Raw genomic sequence first — 27,753 nt, forward strand, 5'->3', positions numbered from 1 at the left:
TATTGTCAAATGAAGAACAAAAGCTATGTGGTTTTTGTGATGTGACAGCTAATGTAATAGCTCCTTCCTTTGATTTATGAGACTATTCATTTAACACGCACTGATGTACTCCACTCCCAGGTACTGTGCTAGATGCTGGAGTTATAAAAATTGAGATGGTTTCTGCCATTAATTAAGGAGCTCAAAAGTGTACAACTTGGGGACTTTCAATATGCAATTTTTTTGTTCTCATAAATACATGGAATTTTGAAAACACTTTTATTCAACATATATACAATGATAAATGATAACTAGCCTTAGAATCTGTTAATACCAGCCAGTCATTATTGATGTTATAGACTTCCAGAGGAGCTTTTATACCACTAAGGCCTTGTTTAAAAAAGTCAACCATTAGTATTAGTACAATTGGTACAAAGTTTATGGAAGGCATAATATCAAAATTGTAAATGCACATGCCCTTTGACTCTGTTCCACTTTAGGAATCACTCCTACAGAAATACCAGGACAGATACGCAAAGACATGACAAGGATCCAATAAAACAATGGTTAAATTCTGATGTATTCATGATTGAATCATATGCAGGTGTTAAGTAATTTGTGAGGCCTGGTATAGAAAGCTGTCTGTGACATATTATTTGAGAAGCAGGTTGCAGAATAATGTGAAAAATATAATTGCCTTTTATGTCTATGTGTCCACACGCATGAAGGTTATAATAGCTGGCATTTATTAAGCACTTAATATTAAGCATTACTCTTTTTTTTTTTTTTTTTTTTAGCACTTTTCTTTTTTATAGCTACTTTATTTATTTATTTTATTTTATTTTTGGCTGTGTTGGGTCTTCGGTTCATGCGAGGGCTTTCTCTAGTTGAGGCAAATGGGGGCCACTCTTCAACGCGGTGCGGGGACCGCTCTTCATCGCGGTGCGCGGGCCTTTCACTATCGCGGCCCCTCCCGTCGCGGGGCACAGGCTCCAGACGCGCAGGCTCAGTAGTTGTGGCTCACGGGCCCAGCTGCTCCGTGGCATGTGGGATCTTCCCAGACCAGGGCTCGAACCCGCGTCCCCCGCATTAGCAGGCAGACTCTCAACCACTGCACCACCAGGGAAGCCCAAGCATTACTCTTAATTACATTAGATGTATTCATTAACTCATTTAATCCTCACTAGAGCCCTAGTTAGTTTTTAATCCCTATTTTACAAGAAGAGTTTAATTCTTCAAGTTCATGGCTAATAAGTAACCAAGCCACAATCTGAATCTAAATCATTTGGCTCCCAGCATGCTACATTGTGCCTCTCAGAAATGTAAAAAGTGTACTTTTGCCCTTTTCCTTCGTCACACATCTATATCTGAATTTTTTTCTAGAGTAAACATGTAATTTGTATTTGAGAGAAAAAAAAATATGTAAAACCAGCCAGCTTAATTTGATGTCAAGTTCAAGCATTTAATTTTCTATTGAAAGTCTACCAAAACAGCAAATCCAGAGGTTAAGGAAAATAGCTACGTAAGAACAGCTTTTTAAAAAAAGGAAATACGTTGAGGCAGACATACCAATACACAATAAAAATCCCAGGATGATTCAATATAGTATTATGATTAGGTCTTATTCTTTAGGAGTAGAAAGAGCTTTTCTGGTACTGGTTGTTGCCAGAGGCTTCACCCTTACCTAACCAAATTTTGCAACTCAAAAGCATAAAGCGAGCCAGAATTTTCTCTCTCAAACAGTTTTAAAGGAAAATATCCTATATGCAGTCTAAAATGGAAAGAATCTGCTATTAAATCTGCTAGCCACTGGGGACTCCCCTGGTGGTCCAGTGGTTAAGACTGCGCTTCCAATATAGGGGGTGCGGGTTCGATCCCTGGTCAGGGAACTAAGATCCCACATGCTGCGCAGCGCAGCAAAAAAAAAATCTGCTAGCCACATCGGAACCACATTAACTTCTCTGTGCACCACCACTTGGCTATCATCTCTTGATTGTGCTAGTGCCAGCCCCTCCTTAGTGGTCTGCTTGCCGCCCTCCCACCCATTCTCCATAGGACAACCCTAATGAGGTTCTGAAAACGAAAATTTGATCTTGTCATAGGCCTCCTTTAAAAGTCTTCAAGGTTGTTGGGATAAAAACAAACATCCTTCGGAAGGCGGACAAGGCCTTGCATCCTCTGGTTTCTGGACACCGTGGTAACTCCTACAGGCCTTTTTAAGGGCCTCACAGGGCCTTTGTATAGACTGCTCTGTCAGCTTACTAAACACCTACTCATCTTTCAGACCACTGCTGAAACATTACTTCCACAGACAGGCCTTACCTGACCCCCAAACCAGGTCAGTTACTTGCTATATGTGCTTATATCTCTATGTCCCTTTTCTTCAGAACCCTTACTACAGCTGTAATTTTAAATGTCTTCATGTGGTTATTTGAGTGTCCATCTCTTGACTAGATTATAAACTGAGGATACAGAGTAGCTGTTTTCGCTTATCTTTCATCCCCAGCAGCTAGCATAATACTTCATAAATATTTATTAAATGAATAATATGATGAGCTACTGAGCCACAGTGCTACATAAAGCAAAATATAAGAAAGCAGCATTTTGGTAAATGTTTGATGTTTTTACCATTCCTTTCATTATTATCCTGTTAAGCTCAGTTTACAACTGAAAAGGGAAAAGATAAATATATACTATGCAGTTAACTTACTGAACATATAACCTACAGAAAATGTATGTACCCGTATTTCACATAAGAAAAAAATGATTTCTCAGTATTCATATGACAGTTGCTCCATGCAGGAATAATAGTCAACATAAGTACAATGCTATTTTCAGGCCAAACATGCATCTTTAGATCAGAGCACTCATGGGACATTGCCTCTTAATCCCTAAATTTGCAGTCAAAATGTTTTCCGAAATAAATACTATGAAATTGATAAGAAGCTAAAATAAATTCTTAAGACAAATAGCTATGAAACCTGGATAGAAGTCTCCTTAGTTTCTCATCTTCCAGAAACAGCTTCACAAATCACTTGGAAAATCAGTCTAGAGGTAAACAGAATAAACCACATTTCCCATCCATCCTTGAAACTGATCTTTCTTGAGAAGTGATCAAACAGCACCTGTTGTTGAAGACAGCAATAAGGCCTGAACATGATTCTCAAGCTTTGATTCTGGATCAGTTTGTTGGCTTGGACTGGTCAGGAGTCACTTCCTTCAGAATCTTCATCAGTGAATTTAAGCGAGTATGCATTAACATTATCTTCTCTTTCAGCTGGGAAGAGAAATACATAGATTATCAGGGAATCTTAAATTTAACTCTCAATCTGCTGGTTCTAGAAGCCACTTCAGACTTAAGCTAGTGATTGGGAGCTGGCAAAACTGCAACACATTTCAAAAGGACATCTGTTCTATTTCTGAAAGAACTTTATACAACAAACCTAGAGCACAATAAGGTGACAGATACAAAGTTTCATGTGGAAAAAGACCAGCCACTGCTGAGCATCACTGCTTCTAGTCTCCATCCTTCCTAGCCCTTATCACCAGCTTGGTGATAACTCCAAAACCTGGGGAGGAAGACAAGAATAAAGGGGGATAAGAAAGCTTGTGGAAACAGAAGCATTAATCAGTCTTTCCCTTTTTTTCCAGTGGCAAGAATTTTTTTTTTCTAATTCTTTGTTCACAGTAACAAATGTCTGTCTTTAATATTCTGCTAATCACCTTCAAAAGTAGCTCTGGTTGTCAGATTTAGAACAGATGTCTGTGGTAGCTAATTTTCAATAGTTTTTTCAGCTTAGAATAGCTATACCTAGAACCAAACTTAGTGGTGTTACTCAGCATACAACCTGTACTCAGACTCACAAAGTTATCATGGATAAGTCTTCTGTTGAAGTAAAAAAAAAAAAAAAAAAAAAAAGATATTTCTAACATAATTTGCATAGCACAAAATCTACTTTTTATGATCCAAGATACAAGAATACACAAAATTCATCAGGAAATTTTGCTTAAACAGGTCACTCTAGAGCCCATTAATCTTATTTGGGTGCTCTAGGACACAATGAATCATTTTTGTTACTTTCAAGATTTTTCTTCAGTCTTTAGCACTCAACATTTTTACTGTGTGTTGGGGTATAGTTCTCTCTGCATTTATCCCACCTGTGCTTGTTGAGGTTATAGACGTGTAGATTGTCTTTTATCAGATTTGGGAAGTTTTCAACCATTATTTCCTTGAACATTTTTTCTACTTTCTCTTTCCTCTCCCTTTTGTAGTCCCATTACCAAAGCATATTTAGGTGTGCTTGATGGTGTCCAACAGGTCTCTTAGGCTCAGTTAATTTTTCTTCATTTTTTATTTTTTTCTTCTTCAGATTGCAAATCTCATCAATCTATCTCCAAGTTTGCTGATTCTTTGCCCAATTCAAATCTGCTGTTGAGCCTCTCTGGTGAATTTTTCAATTCAGTTGTTGATTGTACTTTTTTTTTTTAATTTTATTTTTTTATCCAGCAGGTCCTTATTAGTCATTAATTTTATACACATCAGTGTATACATGTCAATCCCAATCTCCCAATTCATCAAACCCCCACCCCCACCCCCTGCCGCTTTCCCCCCTTGGTGTCCATACGTTTGTTCTCTTGTTGATTGTATTTCAACTCCAGGATTTCCATTTAGGTGTTATTTGTTTTTTAAGCCCTTTTTAAAAAAATTTATTATTTTTTTTTAATCTTTGGCCGCGTTGGGTCTTCGTTGCTGTGCACAGGCTTTTTCTAGTTGCGGCGAGTGGGGGCTACTCTTCGTTGCGGTGCGCGGGCTTCTCATTGCGGTGGCTTCTCTTGTTGTGGAGCACGGGCTCTAGGCATGTGGGCTTCAGTAGTCCTGGCTCGTGGGCTCTAGAGCGCAGGCTCAATAGTTGTGGCACACGGGCTTAGTTGCTCTGCAGCATGTGGGATCTTCCCGGACCAGGGCTCGAACCTGTGTCCCCTGCATTGGCAGGCAGATTCTTAACCACTGCACCAATAGGGAAGCCCCTTTTGCACATACTTTTAATCGCTGCTTTGAAGGTTGTGTCTGCTAAGTCCCAACATCTGGGCCTTCTCAAACACAGTTTCTGATGCCTGTATTTTATCCTGTGTATGGGTCATACTTTTCTTTGCATGTCTCCTAATTTTTATTGAAAACCAGACATTTTAGATAACATATTAAAGCAACTTGGGATATTAAACACCCCCCTACCTCCACCCCAAGTCCTGGCTTGTAGTGGTTATTTTTTATCTGTTGAGCTGTTGGCTTGACTATTTCATTGATGTCTATTTCCCTCACAGTGTGCAGCCTCTGATGTCACTCCTTGGAGGACACGGCCTTGGGCATGTGCAGTCACCCTGGGATGACAGTGGATTTAGCAGGGCCTTCTTTGACTCTCTTTCCCTGAGCTCTGTGTAAACTGGATGCCTTTGTTGATATCATACCCAGCTATTAGCCTTCACTAATTTCTGGCTGACTGCTCTATTTTGACAGTGCCCTGGGACATAAATTGTTCCACAGTCTAATCCAATTAAAATCAGACCCAGGGCTTCCCTGGTGGCACAGTGGTTGAGAGTCTGCCTGCCAATGCAGGGGACACGGGTTCGAGCCCTGGTCTGGGAGGATCCCACATGCCGCGGAGCAACTAGGCCCGTGAGCCACAACTACTGAGCCTGCGCGTCTGGAGCCTGTGCTCCGCAACAAGAGAGGCCGTGATAGTGAGAGGCCCGCGCACCACGATGAAGAGTGGCCCCCACTTGCCGCAACTGGAGAAAGCCCTCACACAGAAACGAAGACCCACACAGCCAAAAAAAAAAAAAAAAAAAAAAAAAAATCAGACCCATTTATAGAGGGGTAGTCTTTAAGGCCAGTCTTCTTTTGTTCCAACCCCAGGAGGGCTCTTATTTTAGCTGTTTCCCTGATTTTCTCTTATAAATTTCTAACTTGTCCATGGTTTAGCTTACTGTTCACATGGACTATCAGCTTCCTCTTAACTGCTCACCACCAAAATCTCCGTTGTTTTGGGTAGAATCCTTAGACTCGAATATCCCCACACCCTGTTCCAAATAAAGTTAGTTCCCTCGGGAAAGCTTCAGAGCTCTTTTTTTTACAATCTACCTCTTAATATGGGCTCCCAAGCTGGGGTGGCTTAGTGTCTCTCAGAGTAACACCCCTACTTTACCAGCAGGGTGCTGGGCAGAGGCAGTAGCTTCTGGTCTTCTCTGCTTGCATCTGTCAGCATGAAGCCTCTGCCCTACAAGCAAGCTGGGACAAAAGTGACTGGGTTCCTAGTGCTCTTAGCCTATTGTGCCGGTGGTAGAACTTGCACACTACAGATGGCTGTTCTTGCCTAGAATAGAGCTTCTGATGAGAAATGCTGGTAGCCTGCCCCTCCTGGGAAGATACCACAGCCCTAAACTGAGAGCTGGGGGAAAAGGATCCCTGTGCTCTTGGCTGCATTTGCCCAGATGGAGCCTCCCTCCCTCTGAGCTGGAGGGGCAAGGGAGGGAGGGAGTAGGTTGTGGCTCAAATGCCACAGGTTTTCACTGCTCTTACCAAGGTTTAGTAGATTTTCTTCAATAAATATCTCTTCATTTGCTTTAAGCCTTGAGGAAAATTTCCACAGACTTAAGATGGCTGTTTTCTTTATAATTTTCTTCGGTTATGGCTGTTTTGTTGGGGAAGGGTCCATGCAGCTCCTCGGGCCACCATTCTAGAAGTTATCTCCCATACGAGTTATTTCTAACCACAGTATTTACTGACCCTGCTCATCAACTTAGTTGCTCAGAGCAAGGGTAGGCAAACTATGGACTGCAGGATAGCCTGCTGCCCATTTGTTTTAATAATGTTTTATTGCTACAAAGCTATATCCATGTGTTTATATACCATCTGTGGCTGCTTTTGCACTACAATAGCAGAGGTGAACAGTAGAGAATGAATGGTCTAGCTTAGGACATTTGTCGTCTGGTCCTTTACAGAAAAAGTTTGCCAATTCCTGGCTTAGAACATGGTTTCATGAGCTTAGTTAATTATGCAAAAAAAGAAAAAAAAAATCACTGTTCCCCTGTCCTAAAAGTTACTTAAACTTTGAAAAGTAAATGCCCTGGTTACTAAATGTGTAATTACCGAGGAATAAACTATTAACAGTGCTAAAAACAAAACCAACAGTAAATTCTAAGGTTGTTCTTCCAACGTAGTAAAGTTATAGCCAAATTTCCACTCAGAATGAGCCAGCAAGCTACTGAAACAAAGTTGCTTTCTTCAACTCGAAACCATGAAACACTAGTAAAGCCCATTTAAGTAAGAATTCTTAATGATGGTTTCAGCACTCTTTTTCCTCCAAGCTATCTAAGCATGAGGTGCTTGCAAAGAGGAAAGACCTATGAAGGATGACGGTGTCCATACCCAGCAGAGAGGAGGAATAGGAATGTGGAGCTCAGCAGCTCTCCACCTCCTCCTGAACCAGACTTGACAATATGGCTTTACTATCTTGCTTTGTGTCACAAATTCAATAAGGAATGCCAAACCAGGTATAAAGAATTACTGGCGTGTTCACCATTTCACTGCCCCTAAATTCATGGGTACAGATTATTAGGAATTGTCTATATTAAAGGAAACACACAACCATCATGAAATTTTACCTCTGCAACCTTTTCTGGTAGAGGTACGTTGTGAATATCCATCTCAGATGCGTTTACTATGGCTTTTGTTTTTAAGAGGTAGCTAAATAGAAAATATAGAGAGAAAATATTAGTACCATACCACAGTTATAATTATCAAGGAACCAAACTTGCAATATCTCTCAAGCAAAGACTGCCTTCTTGCTGATTTCCATTTCAAGATTCATAATGTATTTTATAGGAAAACCATTCTCAATTAATAAGTCATCAGAGGGACTTCCCTGGTGGCACAGTGGTTAAGAATCCGCCTGCCAATGCAGGGGACACGGGTTCGATCCCTGGTCTGGGAAGATCCCACATGCCTCAGAGCAACTAAGCCCGTGCACCACAACTACTGAGCCTGCATTCTAGAGCCTGCGAGCCACAACTACTGAGCCCACGTGCCACAACTACTGAAGCCCGTGCACCAAGAGCCCGTGCTCCGCAACAAAGAGAAGCCATTGCAATGAGAAGCCCCCGCTGGCCGCAACTAGAGAAAGCCCGCGCGCAGCAATGAAGACCCAACGCAGCCAAAAATAACGCAAAAAAATATATAATTTTTTACATATAAAAAAAATAATAAGTCATCAGAGAGACCCTGTGCCTCATCTCACCCCTTGCCAGCCCAGAATACATGATTTAAAATTATCCTAGGACAAACTAAAGACAAAAAACCAGGGTCATATGAATAATTGTGATAAGTATAAGCCTCATACTCTACCAGTAGATGGTGTAGCACAGTTAGAAGAAAAGTAACCACAATTGTGACAAATACTGTTGGTTGCCTACCCCACAGCCATTCCTCAAGTTTTTGTTGCTAACAGAACCCAGATTTTGTTTAGGGCAGCAGTGTGTCCAGTCCTAAAAGATGAATCATAACTGTTCTGGGCCAACTGTGGCAATCTTATTCCCTACTGTCACATATTTGCTTTCCCAGCTTAAGGCAACCATGTGACATAGTTCTGCCAATGATAAGGAAAGTTTTGCCGATAAAAGGAGACCATTCCCTGTGTTCCCACACTTACCGTATCCTTTTCCTTTCAGTTTTGGATGCTACTATTTATGGATGTAATGCTTATACTTGCAGCATCCAAGAGGAAAAGGCCAAGAGAACCAGAGATGCTGACCCTGTCATGGCTGAGCGACTAGAACAATCCTGGAGTGGCCAACTGCCCCACCCTGTACTTGTTAAAGCCACTCTTTGGTTTTCTGTAACTAGCAACCAAATTCATTCTGATACACACAGACATAGATTTATCATATTCCCAGACTCATGCTACCTATACTTTCCCCTTTTTTTTTAAATTTAATTTTATTTTTTGACTGAGTTGGGTCTTTGTTGCTGCGTGCAGGGCTTTCTCTAGTTGTGGCGAGCGGGGACTACTCTTCATTGTGGCGCATCGGCTTCTCATTACAGTGGCTTCTCTTGTTGCTGAGCACAGGCTCTAGGTGCACAGGCTTAGTTGCTCTGCGGCATGTGGGATCATCTCGGACCAGGGCTCAAACCTATGTCGCCCGCATTGGCAGGTGGATTCTTAACCACTGCACCACCAGGGAAGTTCCCTAATTTCTACTTAATCAGAAAGAATATACTGACCTTTGAGGCCAGCTCCTCATTTTGATTAAGAAATTACTTAAAAATCTCATAATGCTTTTCAAATTTATATTAAAAATTTTTGTTACTAAAAGCTTATTTCCCTAAGCAAAAACTCAATTACAGGTTGGCTGGCATAATTACTTAAAACTGTTTCTAAAAAAGATTCGAGGTTACGAATAGCACACATTTAGAGATACTTTTCCCTGTGTCTTTAAACTTAATTCTAAATAGAAATTATTTAAGAATAAACTAGAAATTGAAAGTAAAATATCAATCCATCTCAAGTACATATATCCTGTTGAAAATCAGCATTGAGGGACCTCCCTGGTGGTCCCCGGTTAAGACTCCACACTCCCAATGCAGGGGGCCCGGGGTTTGATCCCTGGTCAGGGAACTAGATCCCGCACGCCACAACCATCCACGCGTGTGCCGCAACTAAGACCAAGTTAAGCCAAATAAATAAATAAATAAATGTTAAAAAAAAAAGAAAAGAAAATTGGCATTGAAGAACAAATAGTGTACCTAATGCGCACTGAACAACCTCATGGTAAAGGATGGGCTTTATTTTTAAGGTTGTTTGTTTGTTTTTGTGGAGTCTTAACCACTGGACCACCAGGGAAGCCCCCTATTTATAAGGTTTTTTTAAAAAAATATTTATTTATGTGGCTGTGTCGGGTCTTAGTTGCGACACGCGAGCTCTTTGTTGCAGCACGCAGGCTTCTCTCTAGTTGTGGCGCTTGGACTCCAGAGTGCATGGTCTCAGTAGTTGCAGCATGCAGGCTTAGTTGCCCCATGGCATGTGGGATCTTAGTTCCCTGACCAGGGATCAAACCTGCGCCCCCTGCACTGGAAGGTGGATTCTTAACCACTGGACCACCAGGGAAGTCCCCCCTATTTATAAGTTTTATTTCTCTTGTCATCCATAGCTCAGCTAGAAACACCCATCTAAGCGCATTAAATGAGGAAAAGGAAACTTTCTGTTTTATGAATGGAAATTAAGCTTTGGAGTTAAGACATGGACTCAATTCTCAGCTCCTCCACATCTGCAAGCCCCAGTTTTCTTACATTAAGAACTCAGTAAGGGGAAAAAAAAAAAAAAAAAACACAACTCAGTGAGGTAAGCATAGTACAATACCTGACACAAACTAGGTCATCAATGGCTGTTTTTGTTTCTAATAACCAAGAAAAGATGTTGATGGATGTTTCAGTTTGTTGCAATGACAGAAAAGCTTAAGTAAAAAGTAAAATTTATATTTAGAAAGATAAGAAATATCCAAAGTAATTCATGAGAAGGAACAACCAATAGGGAACTTTTTCTGACTTTATGAGGCCACATGGTCATTATTTTTTACTTTTCTTTGTGTATCTGCTTCATTCTTCTTTTTCTGTAGACAAAATTTCTCTGCATTTACATGCACGACATAGAAAATATCTACCCTAAACCTAGAGCTTTCACTTCCCAGCTTCAGCACCAGTTCCATCTACAGATGACCAGTGTCTCTGGGTCTTTATTTCAAATTCTTAGGGTAAAAAGCCTGATTGGCTTAGCTTAGGTCAGGTCTATTCCTGGTCCCATCACCTGGGAGTGGTATCACACAGGATAACAAACATGGCCACAAAGTCCCACACTATGAGAGGGAGACAGGGGCTAGGCACAAACCCCAAAAGTGTCTACTACAGCATTATTTTGCAAAAACTTACCTTCCAAAAGTTCTTCGAATGAAAGAATATCCTCTCAGTTATTCCGTGGTATGATTATTAACACATGGTATGATTATGAGACATCTAAAATGATCATAATGTTATAAGACTATGTTTTGGTCCCATTACCATCTTTTTTTGTAAGAAACAGTACCTGGCTTTAGCATCTTCTGTGGTACAAACATTCTGCCTTTTCTGGAAGATGTTTTAAAATTTATTTGATAAAGAATATCTAAGTCTACTTACCACACCATTTTGTCAGCGGAAAGGCAGAAGTGACCTCTCAAGGCAGCCAGGGCAGCCTGAGTAGAATACAGATGGAAACCAATGGGAATCTCACAGGAACTACAGAATAAAAGGTTGTAAGTGCTGGGAGGAAAAAACAGGATATGGGTTAAGAAAGAAAATCAGAGAACAAATACAAAATAACTCATGTTACGGACTCATTCCTAAAAAATAGGCTATAATAGGAATGAGACTGAGGAAATGTCACATTCAAGAAAGGTTGACTCAGAGATTATAGATACCCTTGTGGATTCTGGCCACAAAAGCAATCATATGATATATAACTGTCATTTCACTGAAGTAATTTATATCTGAAAGCAGAAAAAGAGCTAACAAATCAGATTAGCATTTAAACAGGGACTTCCCTGGTGGCGCAGTGGTTAAGAATCCACCTGCCAATACAGGGGACACAGGTTCGAACCCTCGTCCGGGAAGATCCCACATGCCGCGGAGCAACTAAGCCCGTGCACCACACTACTGAGCCTGCGCTCTAGAGCCCGTAAGCCACAACTACTGAGCTCGCGTGCCACAACTACTGAAGCCCGCGTGCCTACAGCCTGTGCTCCGCAACAAAGAGAAGCCACCTCACTGAGAAGCCTGTGAATAGCAATGAAGGGTAGCCCCCGCTCTCCACAACTAGAGAAAGCCTGCGAGCAGCAACGAAGACCCAACGCAGCCATAAATAAATAAATTTATTTAAAAAAAAAAAAAAACATTTAAACATATAAAACTACACATGACCATATAAATTAGCTACCATTAAGCCAATTTCCAGTTAAAGTAAAATAATCAAATCGATTAGGGCTTACTAAGCAATTTATTAATAGAACTCAAATCAGGTTTTGTTTTGTTTTTTTTTGCAGATATAACAAAAAATAAAGAATTACCCAGATAAAATGCGAAAGAAAGAAAATAAATCGTATTGTCCTAGCAAGCTATTTTATTTTCCTTTATCCTTTGAAAGACTACTGGATGAGGAATCAGGAAACATGGATTTTAGTTCTAGTTATACCACGTGGGTAAGTCGCTTACCTTATTTGCTGGTATATAAGACAAATCCAAATATTACAAAAAATATTTAAGAAAAAATTAACTGTTTCATCATTCATGTACTGAAAGCAATTTAGAGTGGTTTGGTAAGGGAAAAAAATTATCTGTATAAACATAATATACTATATGCAGTAAATGACCACTAACAAAGTATAATAATTTCATGGCTAAAAATAAATAGATTCATGTCAATGGACACTAAAGACAAAGCAACAAAATATAAATTTACTGGTAAATGAAGTCCCACACCACACATGCAGTACTGTACTTTTGTGACTATGTTACCAAAAAGCAAGCCATGAAATAAAGTTGCATTTTTATTAATTCCTAAGTAGGAATTAATTATATCAGACAAACCACAGTACATATAGACAAATGTCTGTAGAAACTAATAAATGGCACAGAGCTGGGACTTCCCTGGTGGCACAGTGGTTAAGAACCTGAGTGCCAATGCAGGGGCACAGGTTCGTTCCCTGGTCCAGGAAGATCCCACATGCCGCGGAGCAACTAAGCCCATGCGCCACAACTACTGAGCCTGCACTCTAGAGCCAGCAAGCTACAACTACTGAACCCGCATGCCACAACTACTGAAGCCTGCACACCTAGAGCCCATGCTCCGCAACAGAGAAGCCACCGCAATGAGAAGCCCGTGCGCCGCAACAAAGAGTAGCCCCGCTCGTCGCAACTAGAGAAAGCCCACGCGCAGCAACCAAGACCCAAAGCAGACAATAAATAAATAATTAATTTTAAAAGTGTCTTTAAAAAAATAAATAAATGGCACAGAGCAAAATGTAAAGAGATCCCAAAATTATGCTTAGCATGTAACATATAACAAATATTTCATTGACTATTAGTCTGCTAATGGCCCAGGAATGAAGGTTTGCATCACACCAGGTAAAGAACTATGATCATCTGAGTGCCTGCTGAAGGCAAAAGGAATACAGAATGGGTAGTGGAAGAGGGTAGTTATAAATACCAGCTATGACCATGTGACCAGTTACAGGAATGTAATTGTCATGAATATCTCATTTTGTTATGAATAGGTTTACATGTATATGCGTGTTTATGTTTTCTTCCCTTTCTTTTCCCTTATCATGTAACGTAAGATGTACTGACTTTTTATTATAGTATTTAAGTATTAATTTTACATCATAGTATTTAAGCTATGAGATATCAAGGAGAAAAGTAAGTATCACTTAAGGACTTTATCTCCTTTTCTGGAGGAGGGTTTAGTGCATTTTTAGTTGTATGCAAGATAGCTGTAACAGGTTAGGAAGAATTACGACCTTGTTATTGTCTTTATTTGGAGATTAAGTATGGGTTTAGGAGATGCATGTGGATGCCAGGTTAACACGTAATGATTAAATTTATGTGTCAGCTTGACCTAGCCAAACAGTGCCCAGTTATTTGGCCAAATGTTATTCTGAATGTGTTTATGAGTATGTTTTTGAATGAGAGTAATATCTGATTCAGTAGACTGAGTAAAGCAGTTTGCCCTCCTTATCGTGGGTGACCCTCATCTAATCAGTTGAAGACCTGAATAGAACAAAAAGGCTGACCCTCTCATGTGAGTTGCAACACTGATCTTTTTTTCCTGCCTTTGAACTTGAACTGAAACGTTCAGCTCTTCCTGGGTCTGGAGCCTGCTGGCTTTTGTACTGGAACTTACACCTTTGGCTCATGGATCTCAGGCCTGTGGACTTGGACTAGAACTAAACCTCTGGCTCTCCTGTGTCTCCAGCTTATCAACCTTGTCTCTTGGGACTTCTCATCCTCCATAATCTAGTGAGCCAATTCTTGACAATAAATCTCTTCCTGCTGAGTCCCACGGCTCTCCTTATTCCAAACACATGGAACTTTCTGTCCAGTGTTTTGTAAACCATCTAGATCTGTACTGTCTATTAAGAATGCAAGCCACATAAGTAATTTTACATCTTCTATTAGTTTAGCTTTAAAAAAAAAGTAAAAGAAACAGGTAAAATTAGCTTTAATGTATTTTATGCTACCCAATATTCAAAAACATCGTAATCAAGGGAATTCCCTGAGGGTCCAGTGGTTAAGACTGGGCACTTTCACTGCCCTGAACCTGGGTTCGATCCCTGGTCTGGGAACTAAGATTCCCACAAGCCGTAAATCGTGGCCAGAAACCAAAAAATCAAGAAAAAACCCCATGTAATCAGTACTTTTAAATTATTCAATGTTTTGGGCCAAGCTTTCAAAATCTGGTGTGTATTTTGCACTCACAGCATACTTCAATTCAGAATGGCCACCTTTTAAGTGCTCAATAGCCACCATGTGGCTAGCGGCTACAGTACTGGACAGCACAGGTCTAGCTAGATGTGCTTCCCTCTAAGAAGATATTCAGAGAGCTTCTGCCTCTGGCCCCAAATGAACCAGTTCCAAGAAGGCCATCACTCCTTCCCTCTCTGTTTCCTTTGGGTGGGAAGAGGACACTCCTGCAAGGATAGGGAGTATCTTTCAGTTAGGAAAGAGGAGCTGCAGAACTCTTCCTGATTACTGAGTACAGCAACTAAGAATTCCTATACGTACTCTATTTAACCCTAAAATTGAACCAAATTGTGGTCAGAATGAATTGTCTTGCTGTTAAAACCAACACTGAAAACTGAGTAGCTTTGTACTACTGAATTCACTGAGTACTTTGTTGTCACTTGTAAATCACACTACAGTCAAGATGCAAAGTTTACCAGGCAATATTCAAGTAACTTTCCACCTGTGTTTTTCCCCAGTTTACAGCAGAATTAGTCCTGCCATAACTTATTACAAATTCCAGGTTAAATGAAAACTTGTAATTCTTAGTTATTGTCAAAGGATTGTAGTTTATGGTAAGTGATTCTCACTATACACTTAAAGGTAATTTTCTTCTTTTTCCCCTACTAGACATAACTTTCTTAAACTCACTTCACTTGCACAACCCACTAGGGAGATATGGCCCTCAGAAAGACCTTAAAACCTAAACGCCAATATCTTTTCCATTTCATTAATACATCAAGTTCGTACAAGACTCAATCAAGTAAAGGGAGCATCCTTCCAATACACTGTATGGATGGAACAGACTTTTAGTCTAGTGCAAGATAGGAATAAACTGTTTTCTCCTCGTACAAGTCGGTTCCACGCTCCTCAGTCTCATTAAGTCAGGGAATGACTAGAGATCTGGAATTCTCAGTACGTACCTGCCTTTGAGCGAACCTTCAATGCCAACTAGGAAGGGAGCCTCCAAAACTACATTATTTGTGACTCCTAGGAAGACAAACACGGGTCAGAATGACTACCTGTGAGGCATTGAAAGGGAAAAACTCTCCCCTCCAGAAAGACTCATCATGGCCACAAAAATCATGAAAAGTGATTCGCCCCCGACCCCTGGCAAAGGAGTTAATTTCCGTCCAAATTTTCATCCCGCTTTCCTCCCAGCCGGCTCCCAGCCACCCAGTAAGAAAGCGGCAACGCTTCCCAAACGCCGTGCCCACTCACTGGAGAAGACCACGGCTCCAAGGGACCGCGACAGGTCCCAGGCGAGGTGCACAGAGTCAGCGAGCACGGCGTGGCACTGCGCACACTGGAACACAGCGCACCTCTCGGGCTGCAGCCACCATGGCAGCCGCGGGCCGGGTGACGGCTCCTCCAGCCCCAGCCCGGCGGGGCCGAGTGGCGAAGACCCTTTCACCACCTGCGTGTCCCACTCCATGGAAGTCGTAAGAGAAGGTTCATCAATCTCCTTCTTAGCGCCATCACAAAAGTCACCCCGCGGCTGCTTTGCAGTTCGCGAGCGATGCCTCCGCGGCCGAGCCGCCATCTTCCTGCAGCTGGCGCCTCGGTTTCAAAGACGCACCAGGCCCCGCCCCAAGCTTGGTTCCTGGGTCCTCATTGGACAACGTGAGCCGGGTGGGGCTCTGCCGCGCACTCGTTGCCTGGACACGCCGTTTGGCGCCTTCGTGTTGGTGGGGGATGGTGAAGGACGTGCCTCTGGTGGAGGGGAACTCGGCCTTTCTATTGGTCAACACCAGGAGACCCCGCCTTTGAGGTATTTTTAACCAATGGAAGTGCAGCTTTCTCAATTTAAACTCTATAACATTCGGTTTGGTCAACGCTTAGAGTGGCGCCAGAGTTTTGAACGGCGCTTCTGGGAGTGGAGGGCCGATCCTCTGCGTGGTCGCCTGGATTGCAGTTCGCCATGACCGTCCCCTCCCTTGAGGAGCTGGACTCCTTCAAGTACAGTGACCTGCAGAACTTGGCCAAGAGTCTGGGCCTCCGGGCTAACCTGAGGGTACGGGGCAAGTGGCGGGTGGGGTAGGACGAGCGGCCTCTACGGGACGCGGTGGGAGGGGACTGAGCTGGAATTCCGAAGGCTGAGGCTGCTGTCCCGGCCCTGGGGCGGTAGATTTGGTTCACAGAAGGGTCCCACTAACTCTGCAAAACCGAGAGGGAGCCATAGTTTTCACCTTATGTTGAGGCTGACTTTCCTGGGGACTCACAAAGACCCCGACTCCAAAAGGGTTTGTTTGGTTTCGTCTTATTGGAAGTACTCTGTTATACTTACCAGGGCATCAGTTAGGAAACGCAGGCCCAGAGAGCTAAAGGAATGCTGCATCTAAATGCCGATTAATTGTTAGGCAGTCGCGGAAATAAATGCCTTGGCTTTTGGAAAACTCCAAACAGCTAACATTTCTGTAAATTGTAACAGCGCCCAAAATCTGCTACTTAAATGGGGGACCTGGAAGAAAGGATGACTTTTAGGGGACCTCCCCCGTGGATAAGTTTTTACAGCTCAGCCCTAATTTAGTCGGATCGTTCCTCTATTGATCACTATTGTGGTAGTGTTCTATTCAAAACCGGTGAGGTCTTTGAGACTTCAAAACGTTTGGGGGAAAATGCGGGGGTTCAATTCGGGATTGGGGTTCTATATATTTTATTTTCCCACATAATATTAACGTATACCCTGGAGATTTGTTCTGCAAGCTGTGGTATTTACACAGAGTGAATACATAAATCAGTCCTCACAAATGTTTTTAAGTGGTTTAAACAAAGTAATCAGGGCCCATGCACCTGTTGGGGCTGAATGATAAAGGGCTATCTTTGGAGATATTTCTGGGCTATAGTATTTAATGGCTCCTCAATACTTCATAAGCAAAATCTTAATTCCTTGGTTTAAATTCCTTAAATTTTTTTTTGCAGTCTGGCTGGAATCTTTTATCCAAGGCAGCATCCAAACTGTACTGGTGCCTGAACACTTGGCACCTTTGTCCATCTTTCTGCCTTTGCTAATTTTAATCCTTTGGCCTCAAATCCCCTTCTCTCTCCCTCTTCTTTATCTGCATGAATAATTTCCAATTACTTGTCACAGTCCAACTGAAATGTCATCACTGACCTGGCATCTCGTCCCCTCCTCTTCATTCCCTTGGCCACAGGTCCACCACCCCAGTAATCCTAGGAACCCTCTGCACCTTTAAGGCAGTATAATTTCAAGTACTTTTTCTGAGCGCTTGCAGGCTTCCACCTGGCACTGTGGTTATTTGTGTAGATACGTTCTATACTAAACGTTAAGTTCCCTGAACAGGGATCTCATCCATCCACCTTGGAAGTCTTTACAGCACTAAGTGCAGTACATTCTATTTGGGAGGCGTTGGATACTTATTCAGAACTACTATTTACAACTGCTTCTTGGCAGCGCTGGAACAATGCACTAGAGGGTAGCTCCTTTGTGAAGAGTTACTATGGAGGTTTCCTACTTGAGTTCTGCGCTCTGTCTAACATTAAGGCCCCACAACCTTTTGGATCTCTGAAGCGCTGTTGCAAGTTCGACCTTCTTCTGAAAGTCCCACCTATCATTGTCTCTTGAGGAACCTGATCTGGGGTAGCCATTTAATCACCTGTTTTCATATATGTGGTGTAGTACAGTATTTTGTGTCACTACAGACCTCATTGCTTGCCTACCATACAACATCTGGTGCATAGTAGGTGTCAACAAATATCTGTTAGAGGTGCTGTTTCCCAGACAAATTTGACTATACGAGGCATTCTAATAACCAACCACAAAAAGACACCTTTGAGATGATGGGAGAAAATTAAACTTGGACTAGGTATTAAATTATATTAAGGTATTGTTAATTTTGTTGCATATGATGGTGGTATTGTGGTTATGCTTCTTTTTTTTTTTTTAAAGTCCTTACCTCTTAGCCAAATATTTACAGGTAAAATGTTATGATGCCTGGGATCTGCTATAAAATACTCCAGGAAAAAGAGGGGGGACTAGATGAAGTAAGAACAGCACAATGTTGATAACTGTTGAAACTGGGTGATAGATATATGGGGGTTCATTGTACACATTTGAAATCTTCCATAATTAAAATGTTTTAAGTTACTTACAGTTGGTACAGCTTAAGACCTCGTTAAATCAATTGCCTTTTTAAAATTCCAAGTGCATAGCAAAAAAATTGAATAAATTGCTCTAAGAAATTATCAAGATTTGACTATTTAAAAAACTTAACAGAATAAGATTTAAATAAATTTCACCAGTATGATAACATTCAAAATAAATTTAGAAGAGAAAATATTAACTTTCTTTTGAGACACTACTCTTTTTTTAAAAAAAATTTATTGAAGTATAGTTGATTTACAATGTTGTGTTAATTTCTGCTGTATAGCAGTGACTCAGTTATACATATATATATATTCTTTTTCATATTCTTTTCCATTATAGTTTATCACAGGATACTGAACATAGTTCCCTGTGCTATACAGTAGGACCTTGTTGTTTATCCATTCTATATATAATAGTGAGACACTATTAATGGTAAGGCAAAATGAAGGAGTCAGTTACTAAGATTTATTGTACGGCCACGGTCCTTTTCTCACTCTTGCAAGCTTCAATTATAAAACTACCACTATTTCCACTTTCTTGCAGCTCCCTTCCCTCACCTGGCAAAACTCCACACCTGATTAAACAAGCTATGTGCTTAATCCTTGCCTGTACTAACTAGCTGACCGTGGCTGGAGAAAATCCCCTAACTTTTTTGACTGAACTTAATTTAAATGTGACCATAAACTTAATTTATGATTTATTTGATTCTCCTATACTTCCTTGGTAGTCATTAATTTTCCCATTATTGAGGACAGTTATTTCATATCTTTTCACCTCAGATTGGCACCCTTCCATCACTTGATGACTTTGCCTCATAGGCCATGGAAACATAGATGCAATTAAGCTGAGAACTACCTCATCTTTCTATCACCAGACCCACCTGTCCCCGTATCCTCTGCCTTCCACCTGTTATATGTTATGGTAAAAGGCTGTGCCTAAGGGCAGCCTTGCTGTTTGTGCTGGAGATCTCATTCCCCCCTCTGGGGCTACACTCCTGCAGTTATTCCTCTCCGCTGCATCAGTTTCTCTCACTCTGCTGGCTCATTTCCATAATGCGCCCAATCAAATCTTAATGTCATCCATCTTTTAAAAAAGAAACAAAACCCCTCTCCTGACCCACGTCTTTTACCTACTGCCCAATTTCTCTGTTCTTTTCTACTGAAATTGATGTTTTTGAGGCCACCATGCCCTGCACCTTGCAAAGCTTGTGGTCCGTCTCTATCTTCACCTGCCCATCAGCAGCATTTGGCGTGATTGAACCCTCCCTTCTGCTCAGACCACTTCCTTTTCTAGACTTCTTTGATATTTGGTTTTCTCCTGCCTTGCTAGCATTTCTTTCCAGTCTCCTTTGCTAGTTCTTCCTCTGCTAAATCTCTAAATGTGGCGTGTCCCAGGGTTCTCTCTTGGGCCTTCTTTTCTCTAATTGTGCTTCTCCCTTGGTGATCTTATTCATTCTCAGAACTTTAGATTCACCTGGAGCTAATGACGCCCAAATCCATTCCTTCAGTACGACCTCTCATCTGCTGACTTGTGCATTTAAGTGCATCGTAAACAGCATGATCAGGTCAAAACAATGAAGATCTATTCCCTGTGTCCGTAAATGATTGATTCCTCCCTTCACTGCCCACACCCATCCATCCTGGTGAGCTCTTCCTCCCAAGTATCAATACACCTGAAATCTGGCCTGTGTGCTGTCTCCAGTGCTGTAAACCTGGACCATGACACCCTCCTTTCTTGACCACTGCTTCAGGCTGTCTGCTGGTCTCCCTCCCTCTACTCTTGCCTTAAAATAATATTCTCTTGGTAGTTGGGTGATAGTTGAAACTTAGAATATGCCATTTTTCTGCTCAGTTCTCGTCAAATGATTTTCCTCACACCTAAAATAAAATCCAAACTTCTCCAAATGTAATGTGAGAATCTTGGGTTGATCCTGATTTGGAGGGAAAAAAAATTTTTTTAAGCTAAAACTGGAGACAACTGAGGAAATTTGATTTTAGGCTATGTATCAGAGGATATTAGAAAATTATTACTTTTCCTAGGTAATGCATTAGAGGTTATGTAGGAAAATATCCCCTTATTTTTAGGAGATGTGGCTGATGTATTTAGTGGTAGAGTATCATGATGTCTGGAACTTATTTTCAACCAGCTTGGCAAGAAATACATATGAATGAGAGAGAAAGCAAACATGAGACAATATTAAGGATTGCTGAATCTACGTGAGGAGTATCAGAGTGTTTACTAGACTATTTTGACTTTTCTATAGACTCGACATTTTTATAATAAAATTTTAGTTAGGGGGAAGAAATCTACACTGTGTGCTGTGGCCTGTAACCCTCTTCTTGACCCAGGTCACCATTTGGTCTCCCTGCCCTCCACTCACCCCAGTGTTCACTGTGCTCCCCACACTGGCTTCTCCCTGTCCTTCAAATTCACCAGCCCGTCTCTGGGCTTCGTGTTCCCTCTGCTGGGAATGCTCTTCCCCTGCACCTTCACCTACTGCCCCTCCCTCGTTCACATCTCAGCTGAAAAGTCACCAACTCTGAGAGGCCTTTCCTGACCATCCTAACTCAGGTTGTCCTCCCCCGCCTCTGCCCTGAGCCTCCAGTTTTGTTTTTGCTTCATAGCACCTAATGTCATACCATTTATTTTTGCTTACTTGGTTAATAGGCTGTTTCCCCACTAGCCTACCTCTAGAGGTTCCTGGAGGGCAGAGACCTTGTCTGTTTTGCTCACCACTGTCTCCCCAGTGCCTGGAACAGCGTCCAGCACGATAAATGCTTGTGGAGGTGGTGCGTGAAAATGTGCTGATGCTCACATCGGCCCCTCCAGCTCAGCTCTCCCGAGCATCAGCCCCCATCATTCCTCCTGCTGTACGCCCCCACCTGGCTCTGCCACAGGCCCCTCATTTCACCACTGTTGCACGTTTGAGGTTTTCAGGGCATTTTAAGATGTTCTAGAAATCTGTACAACATAGAGCCTATGATTAACAATACTTTAAAATTTGCTAAGAGGTTAGATCTTATGTTAAAGGCTCTTACCACCAAAAGAAATCCCAAGGGGGCAGTAGGAAACTTGGAGGTGATACATTTATGGCAGTGATGATGGGTTCCCAAGTGTATATTGATCTCCCAACATATCAATTTATATGTATTAAATATCGACAGCTGTTTGTATGTCAGTCATACCTCTGTAAAGTGATTGAGGGAGAAAAAAAGTCAGAAGAACCAAGAATGCCTAAATTCTGCCCTGCCAATCACTCACTTCCCAGAGAAGACCCAAAGAGAGGTTCAAGGAACAACAGCAAGTAGAAAATAGGTCTCTCCTTTATTACTACTAGCCAGTGTGGTGCCTGATATCTTGATGCACAGTGTTCTGGTAAAACTCACAGCCTGAGCATAGCATCTCCTGTGCCCTGAAGCCCAAACCAAATCGGGATCTCTGCCATCTCACCTGAACACATGGCCGATGGTAAATGGTAGGAGCAGAGAAGAGATGAGCCTGGTGGCTGGGCCCCCCTTGAGAAGAAAACCTCTGGCTCTCAACTGCATGGCTGGTGGAAGAGGAAGGAATGAGAACCCAGCCATGAGCTCGAGCTTTTAAAGCACAGGAAAACATAACCCATCAGATTAGTATTCCTCTTTCAGGAAAGAACGGGAAGGGAAATTCTCCTGTGGTGGAAGGAGGAGCTAGGAGTTCCCTTCCCCAGGGACCTGTAGCCATCCTCCTAAGGCGGCGCCTTTGGCCTTCCCCATCTTAGGACCCCCCACGCCTCCACACGTGCTTCACCAGCTGCCCAAGCCAGAAACCTAGGCGTAATAAATGTCCCTGTTCCTCAACCCTCACATTCACACTGATTCTACTTCCTAGGAAAGTTTTTAATTCATCTGTGTGGCCTCAGTCCCGTTCTAGCTCAGGCCAAAGTTGTCTCTGGTTTCCTATAACAGCCTCCTGGCCCTTGCCCTGTCTTCCATCTTGCCCTCACCAAATTCATTCTGCACATTATACAGCCAGAGTAATCATCCTGAGTAATGCAAAACTGGTCACCCACTGCCCTGCTGCAAACTCTGCAGACTGCCTTTGCCCCAAGGGTAAAGTTCATACCCTTTAGAGACTTAGTAGGCCTGGCAGGATCAGGCCCACTTTCCCAACATTCTCTCTCACCGTCCCCTCCAACAGCTCCCTGCTTCAGCCCACACTGAACTTTAGTTCTTCAAACTCCACACATTCTTACCGTCCCATGCTATTTCTTTACCCTTTTCCCTATATCCCACTCTCTCCTATTTGTCCTTCAGCCTCAGCAGCTAGTGACCTCACATCTTTGTCTTAGGACTGGCATGTCCACTTACCTACTGAAGTCTACCCTAGCGGTCCAGGCTTTGGTGGCCCAGCCCACCTGTGTTCTCACACGACACCTGAGCTTCCTCATGTGGGCATTTACCCCACTGCGCTGTAATTGCCACTTTCCTCTCTGGCTTCTGCTGTGAAATCTGTGCGGACAGGGACCCCTTCTATCTTGGTTACCCTACTCCCAGCCTGCCCAGATGACATTTGATGAGTACAAGAACAGGAGAAAATGTTCAATGAATCTTTTGTGCTTATTTGATTTTTGGCTCTACTGATAAGGTCTTTAACTTTTCTGCAGGCAGACAAGTTGTTAAGAGCCTTAAAAGCCCACCTTAAAAATGAAGCAAGAAAAGAAAATGAGAATCAGGTAAGTAACATTTTCATCACCTATTAAATAGCAAAACAATCAGTTAATGAAAGATAAACACAGTTGGTGATGACTTAAGACATGCTATTTGTTACCAAAGAGATTGTCATTGGTAATTTTAAATCCTTTCATAATTCTTATAAATGACAAAGCTGCCTCTGTAATCTATTGAATAAGATGTTCTCATACAAAGGCAAAGATTAATTACTAGTTGCCAGATGTATGCCAAATGGTGTGAGTAGGGAGGGAACTGGATTTGAGGTCAGAAAAACCCAGTTAAGTAGCAGCTCTGTCTTTTTTGTATGTGTGTGACCTTGGAAAATTCAAATCATTGATTCTTAGTTTCCTGGTCTTTGAAATGGAAATAACATCTTTTCTGCTGAATTGAGGGTTGTGAGAATCACATGAAGTAGGGACTGTGGAAGTGACTTGTGGGAAACTAAACCACTGCTGATGGGAGGGAGCGGTTTTCATGGCTGCTTCAGACCCGCCCCAAAGAGTTCTGACAAGGCTCAACACCTAAATGATCAATGAATGCTTCATTCTTAACTTGAAATACAGGGAAATGTTGAAAGGCCTTAAGGAACTGGGCTTTGGAGGGCATCCGTTATATATCTTGAACCGAAGGTAAATATAAACATGAACTGAGCATCTGAATTCCTTCTCTCTGTCTTTATAGACTCCATAATTCTCTGTATTCCAGGTTATAAACATTTAAAAACTTTCAATATTCAAAATTCTATTTGATTCCAGGTTTAATTAATATAAAATAGACAACAAAATTGATTTTGGATTCCTTTAAGTTTCTATATCAACTAAATCAATATAGATATTTTAATTAATTAAAAATTTTTTCATGGTTAAGGGTACATGATCGTAGTGCCATCTGAAATCAGGATTTTACTTTGGGTAGTAATTGATGGGCTAAATTTAAAATGATCTATCATGTTTCAAATTCAGCATCTCAAGAGCCGTTCCATTTTGAAAAACTTTCACAAGAGCAGGATGATAATCAAAATTTGGTCAGCTATAGAATTCCTTAGTGGTGAATCTGTCAATAGTGAGGTTAGGTTGGTGGAAAGAACTGACATAGACCAAGAGTTTATCTAAAGCTGCAGGAGTCAGCACAGTCCAAATACATGGCAAAGAGATCAGTAATATTACCAAGGACAGACAGATGGGTAAGCTTCCAGACCTCCAAATCGTCACCTAGGGAAGTGCACAGGTGTGGGTCACATCTAAGTGACCATGAACTTCTGGATGCCTTGTTCTCCCTCTGTAGGTTAGCCGTAACTATATGAGTTGGAGCAGCTCTGTATGTAGGTTAGTCTGACTGTGTGCTGGGGACTCTCAGAACCAGCTGTGCCACTTCAGTCTTGGGCTTATACAAGTCTTTACAGGTACATCATGGTGCGTTCAGGAATGAACATATCCTACCTGATCACTGCTGGCCTCCCAGACTAACATACCCTGGTTAAGGTGTGTGGGGTTAAAACAAGACATCTCTGGGAGTCGTGTTAATAGGTTTCTAAACCAGTTATAGGACCTCTTCTGTACTGTGTTAATGGGGGTAAGAGGGCAATAAGTACTTTTAAAGTGTGTCTGTACTCCAGCAATATGTGTAACCTGAGGGTTACACTTTTGTAGTGAGAACAGTTTCTTTTTCCTCTCTTCTTCTTCATGACTATCCAGGGAGTTGGAAAGTAGGATTCTGTGGGAAGCATGCAGTCTTAGCCAGAGGTAACTCCTGGAGGAGACAGTATGTCTCTCACAAAAAGCAAAGCCCTTACCCTTGACTTGGAATGCACTCTTCTTTTTCCCAGGCCTGAGGAATGTAAAAGAGATTAGCAAAGCTGTCTCAAGCCAGGAGACCTCAGGGAGCTGAGAGTCCTGGTTGTTTCTTATGGCTGGGGGCTGTGTGTGAGCCTGGTTAAGGGAAGATAATATTCAAGGATAGTTGTTGTAAACTTGTTGACGTCCATGGTGGTGACTGAACTGAGACGATAAGCAATTCTATGGGTTCATTGTCTAATAATGAGTTCCTCTTATGTCTATATAAGATTCAGTAAATTCTAAATAAAGTGCCTTGCAACCATCAGTTGTCTTGGCCCTTCTGACCCCATACTCACGGTGCTATTCAGTCCCTCACCCCTCTCCGTTGGGACCTGGAAGACCCCCTGCGGTGGCTGGACCTTCGCAGGATTCAGATAGCCTCTTTCTACTCTCACGTAAATATCCCTGCTCCTTTGAGTTCAGGCTCACCAGTTCTCATCTCTCATCTGTTGACTTCCTTGTTGCTTTCCAGTGTTCACTGTCTCATCATCTCCTGTCCTGACCTTACTTTTGGTGAATTCAAAGGTCCACCTGGATGTCCCTTACTACCCTTGCCTCCCTGTTCCTTAAGTCCTGTGACTTTCTTTTCCACTCTTCATTAGCCATCCCCTTCTTTGGGTATACCTTGGATCTTAGATCACTTAGAACTATTATTCTTCTGTAATATTTCACCTCCGTCTAAAAGCCTTCCATTTTCTAAGCCTCCTTATTCTTTTACAACCAAAACATTTATTTTATATTGTGGTTCTCAACCCAGGATGTGTGGGAGAATCATTTGTGGAGCTTTTTAAAAACACTGATATTTAGGCCTCACCAAATCCCAGGCAACTAAATTAACTCTCAGAGGGTGGGGTCCAGTCACCATACTGAAATGGACTGAAAAGTCAGGATGCAAAGCCCTCTCACCCCCTACTTCCACGTGCAGGGTACCAGGTGTCTACTACCACGTGCAGAGTACCAGGTGTCTACTACCGTCTAAAATGCTGGAAGGTTTCTCTGTAAGGAAGAAAATGACCCTAAAGGAAACATGATACAGAAAACAAATGAAAGCTTTAAAAAATGTCTTACAATAACCTATTGAATTATCAACTCTTGGAATCAAGCTACACAGACGATTCAATTAAGGTTACATAAAAAGCTATAAATGTTAACAACTTAGAGAATAGATGACAGAAGTTGAGATAAGGACAGGAGGTGAAGGAAGGTATAAGGATGCTAATATCTGCAGTTTACAGGATATGTGTCTGCAGTCATGGAACAAGAAATAAAGGTTTAAGTATGTTTAAAGCTGCAAAGGTAATAGAGTGAGTAAGTGGTATAAGTCTATTAGGAAGAAGATGGGGAGATGAGAGTGGTGCAAATGAAGTAAATCTTAGTACATGAGGCACTGAAAATAGTTATTGAAAATACAAATGAATATCCCATCAGCAAATCATTAGTGATATGTAAGTAACCACTTAACATCAAACCCTAGAAATAGGAAGGGTAGGGCAGAGAATGAATTACTTTCCATTATACTCTCTTTAGTATTTTATTATTTTAACCATATGTGTGTATTAGTTTATTTCAAAAAAATTAGAATTTACGTTTAAAAAGCTACAAAAACAAATCAAGCCTCTCCTTTATCGTCTCTAGGTAGGATAACATGCTTAATGCCTTCCTCACATTCGATGAGGATATAATTCACCTATTTTTCCCTAGTGCTTTTATAGTTTCATATTTTACATTTAAATCTTTAATCCATCCAGATTTCATTTTGGTGTGAGAAAATGATCAAGTTTCATTGCCCACCCCCTCACCAAAAACATGAAAAACATAGTCAATGTTTTCTCCGCATCATGTGTTGAATAATGAATCTAACCATCCCCCACTAATGTGATGTGCAACCATTGTCATACGATGATTTCTTCTAGAAGCAGTTCTGTTCAGGACATTCTGGTACCTGTGCCATGCTGTTTTGATGACGTAGCTCTTTACTTCTAGTTTATGATAGTGCACATGCCCTTCTTCCCTTACTCCCTTTTGTCGACCTTTAACAAGTTACTTTGGGCTCTCTAAGCCTCAGTTTCCCTACCTGTGAACTGTAGATAACGTTAATCCTTGTCTCATAGGCTTTGAGGAATAAATGAGAGATAATCCATGTGAATACTTAGCCCAGTGCAGTTATGATATTAGCTGTAATTGTTATGAATTATAGCATGCTGCCTAGCATATAGTGTATATTCAGTAAATTAACATACTTTTAATAATTTGTGGGAATTCCCTGGCACTTTCACTGCCATGGGCCTGGGTTCAGTACCTGTTCAGGGTACTAAGATCCCACAAACTATGTGGTGTGGCCCAAAAAAAAAATAATAATTGGCTTATTTACGCACACTAAGATACCTTTGAATGCTTTGCAAGCCTAGTTTTTTAGCTTGGGTTGTTAAGTGTGATTGTTTCTTTCTGAATACTCTATCATTCTTGTCCTTGCCTATAATTTAGTGCTGGAGGGTTTTAAAATTATCTCTTGCATATGTAATACATGTTTTTTATTCAGTT

At 41.6% G+C, this 27,753-nt stretch overlaps 2 protein-coding genes across 18 annotated transcripts in view; one reads left to right on the top strand and one right to left on the bottom strand.

Annotated features, from left to right (window-relative positions):
* Positions 1-27,753, top strand: part of NUSAP1 (nucleolar and spindle associated protein 1) — a 74,944-nt gene that overhangs the window by 26,502 nt on the left and 20,689 nt on the right. For 4 of the 16 annotated variants that reach the window (XR_014243276.1, XR_014243282.1, XR_014243283.1 and 1 more), the window contains one exon: positions 5,302-6,619. Coding sequence is in view for 5 of the 16 variants with exons in the window: in XM_082387342.1 (XP_082243468.1) it covers positions 12,139-12,261; positions 23,311-23,379 (192 nt within the window). In the remaining 11 variants the exon portion in view is untranslated. Of the gene's footprint in view, positions 1-2,263; positions 2,318-5,301; positions 6,620-8,703; positions 9,730-10,182; positions 10,359-11,335; positions 12,262-13,916; positions 15,469-16,322; positions 16,575-23,310; positions 23,380-27,753 lie in introns of those variants that run through there. The other 12 variants (XM_082387342.1, XM_082387341.1, XR_014243274.1 and 9 more) reach the window with 10 other exon arrangements.
* OIP5 (Opa interacting protein 5) lies at positions 761-16,173 on the bottom strand. Of its 2 annotated transcripts, none has more exons than XM_082387350.1 (5): positions 15,782-16,173; positions 15,484-15,550; positions 11,204-11,302; positions 7,642-7,723; positions 761-3,256 (listed from the first exon to the last, which is right to left on the bottom strand). In XM_082387350.1, the coding sequence occupies exons 1-5, from the start codon at positions 16,101-16,103 to the stop codon at positions 3,161-3,163; spliced, it is 666 nt and encodes a 221-aa protein (XP_082243476.1). In that variant the 5' UTR covers positions 16,104-16,173; the 3' UTR covers positions 761-3,160. The 2 variants fall into 2 exon arrangements, with proteins under 2 accessions (XP_082243476.1, XP_082243475.1); XM_082387349.1 differs by having other exon boundaries at positions 11,204-11,326; positions 15,782-16,166.

Source organism: Balaenoptera borealis (genome assembly GCF_965194805.1).
Source record: "Balaenoptera borealis genome assembly, chromosome: 3".
Classification (NCBI taxonomy): domain Eukaryota; kingdom Metazoa; phylum Chordata; class Mammalia; order Artiodactyla; family Balaenopteridae; genus Balaenoptera; species Balaenoptera borealis.